This window comes from Octopus bimaculoides, chromosome 6 (genome assembly GCF_001194135.2).
Source record: "Octopus bimaculoides isolate UCB-OBI-ISO-001 chromosome 6, ASM119413v2, whole genome shotgun sequence".
NCBI classification, from domain to species: domain Eukaryota; kingdom Metazoa; phylum Mollusca; class Cephalopoda; order Octopoda; family Octopodidae; genus Octopus; species Octopus bimaculoides.
The window spans coordinates 70,944,655-70,951,718 of NC_068986.1; the positions used below are offsets into that span (position 1 = coordinate 70,944,655).

Below are 7,064 nucleotides of genomic sequence, written 5' to 3' on the forward strand. Positions count from 1 at the left end.
TTGTGGCTGTGTGATAAGAAGCTTGCTTCCCAATCACATGGTTCCAGGTTCAGTTCCACTGCATGGCACCTTGGGCAAGTGTCTTCTACTATAGCCTTGGGCCGACCAAAGTCTTGTGAGTGGTAGACAGGAACTGAAAGAAGCCTGTTGTATATATATTCATATATTTATGTGAGTGTGTCTTTGTGTCTGTGTTTGTCCCTCTACCATCATTTGACAACTGATGTTGGTGTGTTTATATCCCTATAACTTAGTGGTTCAGCAAAACAGACTGATAGAATAAGTACTAGGCTTACAAAGAATAAGTCCTGGAGTTGATTTCTTTGACTTAAAAACCCTTTAAGTGCCCCAACATGGCCACAGTCAAATGGCTGAAACAATAAAAGAATATGTGTGTGTGTGTGTGTGTGTGTGTGTGTGTATCTATGCATGTGTGTGTCTTTGTGGCTGTATTTGTCCCCCACTACTGCTTGACAACTGGTGTTGGTGTGCTTACATTACCATAACTTAGCAGTTCGGGTAAACGAGACTGATTGAATAAGTACCAGGCTTAAAAAAGAAACAGATACTGGGGTGGATTAGTTCAACTAAAATCCCTTAAGGTGGTGCCTTAGCATGGCCACAGTATAATGACTGAGACAAGAGATTAAAAGATTCAAGTAAGAACAGACTGGAGAAGTTTAGAGAGCCGTTGCTTTGCAGACAACAAAAAGATAAGATTGATTGTATGACCCTGCAATATCACACTTATGTATGAAGTGTGGTATTGCAGGGCTGTTGTAAATCAAGAGAAGTGAATGTAGAGAATTGTGAAGGCTGGAAAGAAGTGGAGAGAGCTTGCTTGAATGGTTGTATAATGTTTGTGTGCATCAATGGTTCTCAGCTGGAGTCCACATGACCGATGGGGGTCCACATACAATTTTACTGGTAAAATTTACATGCAATGAATTGGGTATACTTCTACAATGCACAAAATATTTCAACAGGAGTGGCTGTGTGGTAAGTAGCTTGCTTACTGACCACATGGTTCCGGGTTCAGTCCCACTGCGTGGCACCTTGGGCAAGTGTCTTCTACTATAGCCTCGGGCTGACCAAAGCCTTGTGAGTGGATTTGGCAAACGGAAACTGAAAGAAGCCCGTCGTATATATGTATATGTATATATATGTGTGTGTTTGTGTGTCTGTGTTTGTCTCCCCAACATCGCTTGACAACCGATGCTGGTGTGTTTACGTCCCCGTAACTTAGCGGTTTGGCAAAAGAGACCGATAGAATAAGTACTAGGCTTACAAAGAATAAGTCCCTGGGTCGATTTGCTCGACTAAAGGCGGTGCTCCAGCATGGCCGCAGTCAAATGACTGAAACAAGTAAAAAAGTAAATGAGTAAAGAGTAATGTTTTAATACAATTCCTTATAATATTTTATTATAAAATATAATAATTTTTAAAACACTGGATGGCTATGGCGGTCCGATAGCATGAAATAGGTAAAAGTGTTGAAAGCTGATCTTAAGATCAGATTTGTCTGAACCTCACAAAGAAGATGAGTAACTGTGACAAGTAGAGAGATACTGGGCTGGAGAAGACATGTGTAAGTCATGCAAGCACTGGAAAATGGATGTAAAAATGAATATGATGATGACAATAATGTTAATGATAATGATGGTAGTGGAGGCAGCAGCAGCTGAAGCGATGATGATGATGATGATGCTGATATTGAAGATATGGTAGTGGGGGGAGTGATGATAATGATGTTGTAGTGGAGGGATGATGATGATGAATTTTAAAACAAAAGATATATTCAAATAATTATTGTTTTTTTTAGAAATTTCTTTCAGTTCAATCTTCTTTGCTAGGATTTGTAAATTTTTTAAAAAATGTCTTTCCTTATGGTAAGTTCCACATAACTGATGTCACCTAATTTCTGAAATCCCAAAATATTACTGAGATTTTAATTTTCAAAATTCTTTGCATTGAATTCTTAAAAAAACAAAAACAAAAACAAAAGCAACCATAAAAAACAAACTGAAAAATAGAAGTAGGTAATGGTTTTTTTGTTAGTTTGCTTATTGATAATTTTCAAACTAGGAAATCATAGATCACTCATTGATTTCTTTTAAAAATACTTTTTGTATGAAGCTGATTGCAAAAGCAATATATTTGGATTTCAGATTGTATTATTTTCAATACAGAAATATATATTAATTCAATATGCAACATTTTATCTTTGTATAAATGTTCCTTTCTCTTCTCATAATGTCTGACATTTTATATTTGTATATCAAAGACATTTATTTCTTTGTTTCTTTTGTTCTCAGTCTATAGGATGCGATCGTCCAATTAATTACAAAAAGGAATCTGTCAAAGATGTTTTAAAAACAGAATTTCCAGTTAGTATATGTTTTAATATGTTTTAACTGATGTATATTTTTGATTAACAAATTTTGTTTCTTGTTTATAAGTGAATTTTTCTATAAAAATTTGTAGCAATTCATCATGATGTGCTAAATTGTTACATTGATGTTTATACATTCAGTTGAAGAATTAGAAGTTTTTAAGTCGAGTTTTTGTTCATATATTTCTTTAATTTGATTAATAAAAAAAAAACAAAAACAGAAATCAAATGAAAACTATGGGTGCAATACTCTATTTTTAGGTACTGGGTTTAATTTGCAAAGCAAAATAATCAATATAAACATACATTATGTGAAGTTAACAGTTTTTGTGTGTTTTTGAATGGTTAATATGTTTTTTTCACACTGTAATTGCCAACATACAGCATTTTATAAATAAACTAAAAAAAAGAATGAAATGAACTAAAAATTCTAGATCAGGAAGAAAAGAAAATTAGAGCAGAATTCAAAATTAATTCTTGTTGAATCTGATTAACGACAATATATTTATAATGAACCTAATAGAAGATCCTCATGAAATAACTATAGTTAACATTATGAAAATATAACCACAAAAATAAGTTTAGATTTTCATCATGGAAAGATGGTAAAAATAAATGCACTATAATGGAGATAGAATGAAATGAAAAGAAAGAAATAATTTAAAATGATGATGATGATAGTTATCGTGATGATTGTGTTGGTGATTGTAATGATGATGAAGATGGTGGTAGTTTTGAGGATAATGATAATGATGATTATTATTATTATTTCATTTAGGAACAACAGATTAGACTGTTAGAAAAAAATTCCTAACATTGGGCTACAAGTAACCTTAGATTCCAAGAACCTTTCTAAATATCCTAGCTGTCCCTAATAATACTGTTATTATTATTATTATTATTATTATTATTATTAGAAAATCAGTAAATAAAACTTTATTGCAAGGCCTTTCAAGAGACACTAACCACAAAATTCACTTAAGACCATCCACCATTCGAAGTGACTTGAAGGGACATAGGTGAGTAACCTCTCCCTTTATTTTCTCCAATAAATATGGTGGCACTCAGAGTAGGATGTGAAAGGGATAAATCAACTGGTATGGATGGTCTGCCCTATGAGTTTTATGGTTACATGCCAGAGCTGTTTGGTGAACTCTTGGCAAATGTCTATCACAACTGGTAACAAAATGGGAGAATTCCCAGGTCTGCAAGCTGAGGTGCTAACTTTGCTGAGAAAGGATGCCAATACAAGGGGATATTATAGATAATTTCTGACCCATAAGCCTGCTAAGTACAGAGTTTCAAATTTTGTTCAATGTGTTGGCAAAGAAGTTGGTGCTTGTTATGGACAGTTTGTTCAGAGAAGGTCAAATATATATGATCCCCAATAGATCCAGCTAAACAACTTACATCATTCTGCATGTACTCCTGCAGTGTCCAAATATTGCTGACTTGTGAAGTTATGTCAGGCAGCTGTTACTGCATGTGGGATGAATCTGACGAAGATCACTCCATCACCCACCTTTGTCACGACAGGACAGGCAGTGTTTGTCTAGTGGCTATAGTGAAAGAGGCTGTGTGGTGGGTGAGGCTGAAAGGTTTGAAGAACTTCAGTGAAGCTCTCACTTCAAAAGAAAAGTGAGGGTGGAGAGGGAAGTGCTACTTCCCAGTGAATTTGTGAAAAGATGGGTGACTGTGACAAAACTGTTTAGAGTGAATGGCCTTACTCTAAATACGTGCCTGTAGATTGGAGAGCGGAGAGAGGGCTTGTACCTTTGGTGATCAGTTTAATACTGGATCTGTGGAGTTCCTTGATTGTGGGGCCCTAGTTGGAGTTTCTCCTCTGTCAGAAAGTCTGCATCATTCATGTTATCTCATATTTTGTATACTATGTATACTTTTATTGCATTTCATGGTCTTTTCCATTTCTTTCTTCCTATCCCTTATGTAAATTCCAGCACAAATTGTTGTCTGTCCTTCTGATGTCCCTCTTGCCTATGCCCCTGTGGTTAATAAAAGAAATATTATTATTATTATTAAGGTGGCAAGCTAGCAGAATCATTAGCACACTGGGCAAAATGCTTAGCAGTATTTGTCTGCCACTACATTCTGAGTTCAAATTCTGCTGAGGTCAGCTTTGCCTTTCATCTTTTTTTGGGGATGGGTGGGTCAATAAAAATAAGTAAAGGTTGAGTACAGGAGTCGATGTAATCGACTTACCCCTCCCCCAAAATTTCAGGCCTTGTGCCTATAGTAGAAAGCATTATTGTTGTTGTTGTTGTTTCTAGCATAGGCACTTGGTCTAAAATTTGAAGGGAGAAAGTTAATTGATACCACCAACTCCACTATTTGATTGGTATTTTATTTTATCATTCAAGAAGAATGAAAGTGGGATTTGAACTCTGAATGTAAAGAATTGGAAAAATATTGCAAGGCATTTTGTTCAAAGCTCTAACAATTTTGCAAAATAACTTTATTAGCAGTAGGGGTAAAATTTCTATCACGTAGTTAGTAATAGTAGCAGGTTGGTGGAGGTGGTGGTGGTGGTGGTGGCGGTGAAGCAATGATGATGACAATAACACCATATATTACATGTGTATATGTGTATATATATATGTATGCGTGTAATGTGTATATGATTTTATTTGAATGTATTTTTACTTGAATTTTTAGAATGGTATTGACATAATATATGAATCTGTTGGAGGTGAAATGTTCGAGACTTGCCTTAACAGGTAAGACTTTACTTGCATTCTTCACAGAAATCAATATTTCTTTTCACTGCAAACAAGATGTTAGAAATACCAGAAATTTACTGACACACAAACTTTGTTGTTTTGTCTACAGCTAATTCTCCTTTCTTCTCTCTCTCTTCTCTTTCCTTTTCTCTCTCACTCTCTTGTTCCTCCCTCTTTTCTTTATATCTCTTCTTTCACTTTCTTTATCCTTCTCTCTACCTCACATTCAATCATATATGCTCCTTAAAGATATAATTTAATGCTATCAAGATAGAAAATTTAAATCATTAGAAATAACAAGAACTATTTTACGTCACTAATGTATTTATATACGAGTGCTCGCATGACTGTGTAGTTATGAAGTTTGCTTCCCAATCATGTGGATTCAGGTTCATTTCCACTGAGCAGTACCTTGGGAAACTATCTTCTATAGCCCTGGGCTGGCAAAATCCTTGTGAGAGGATTTGCTAGAGAAAAACTGAAAGAAGCCTGTTGTATATGCCAGTGTGTGTATGTGTGTGTGTGTGTGTGTGTGTGTGTGTGTGTGTGTGTTTGTGTGAGTGATATATTTCTCCTTGTCTTTGAGTGTTTGCTGACTAAACAAAACACCAACCTTATTATCAATACAAGTAGTGTGTGTGTGTGTGTGTGTGTGTGTGTGTGTGTGTGTGTGTGTGTGTGTGTGTGTGTGTGTGTGTGTGTGTGTGTGTGTGTGTGTGTGTGTGTGTGTGTTTCATTTTTCCTTTTGCATTCAAGTATGTTTGCTGAGTGTAAGCTATGGCCTCATTGTTCATGTGGGCATGCTTGTTTGACTGTAGTTCAATATGAAAGCATATCCATACTTCTTGACTTATCTTGACATGCTGCAAGATTGCTGTGTGATTAAGAAGTTCACTTTGCAACCATGTGGTTACAGGTTCAGTTCCATTGCGTGGCACCTTGGGCAAGTGTCTTTTAATGTAACTCTGGACCAACCTATACCTTGTAACTGAATTTGGTAAACAGAAACTGTGAAAGCCTGTTGTGTGTGTGTGTATATTATGATGTCAACCAGACTATTGGCTTTGTTATACACTGCTAGCCACAATGTACTTCCTTGTGTTGTTGTAGCTTTCAAATGATGCCATCCTGCTGGCTAGGTGGTCAGGCCAACATACCCCCTAAACTGAACACTAATCCCTCACAGAGTTACTCATTTCTACAGCTGAGTAGACTGGAGCAATGTGAAATGAAGTGTCTTACTCAAGAATGCAATGCATCACCAGTCTGGGAACTGAATCCACGATCTCACAATCACGAATGCAACACCATACCACTAGGCCATATGCCTTCACACACATGCACACACACACATGCCACCTCACACATACACCTATATGAGTACATACGTGTGTGTCTTTGTTTTTGTGTTTGCCCTCCTCACCACTTGACAACTGGTGTTAGTTTGTTTACATTCCTGTAATTTAACAGTTTGGCAAAAGAGACTGATAGAATAAGTACTAGGTTTTGAGGAAAGAAAAGTATCGGGATTGATATTTTGACTAAAACATTCAGAGGCAGTGGCAAGCATGCCCACAGTCCAATGACTGAAACAAGTAAAACATAAAATGTTAATTTTATTGTGGTGTTTGTTACTAGTTTTTCTCATAACCATCTCCAGGTTACTCTCTCTTTCTCTTTTACTCTTTTACTTGTTTCAGTCATTTGACTGTGGCCATGCTGGAGCACCGCCTTTAGTCGAGCAAATTGACCCCAGGACTTATTCTTTGGAGGCCTAGTACTTATTCTATCAGTCTCCTTTGCCTAACCGCTAAGTTATGGGGACATAAACACACCACTATCGGTTGTCAAGCGATGTTGGGGGGACAAACACAGACACACAAACATATACACACACATACATACATATATATATACATATATACGACAGGCTT

The 7,064-nt window shown here is 36.3% G+C and overlaps 1 protein-coding gene across 2 annotated transcripts in view; it reads left to right on the top strand.

The window, feature by feature from the left end:
- The window catches only part of LOC106873390 (prostaglandin reductase-3), a 101,038-nt gene that overhangs the window by 88,959 nt on the left and 5,015 nt on the right, over positions 1 to 7,064 (top strand). For both annotated transcript variants that reach the window (XM_052968857.1, XM_052968858.1), the window contains exons 9-10: positions 2,316 to 2,387; positions 5,066 to 5,127. In XM_052968857.1, the coding sequence (XP_052824817.1) occupies positions 2,316 to 2,387; positions 5,066 to 5,127 (134 nt within the window). The remainder of the gene's footprint in view (positions 1 to 2,315; positions 2,388 to 5,065; positions 5,128 to 7,064) is intronic.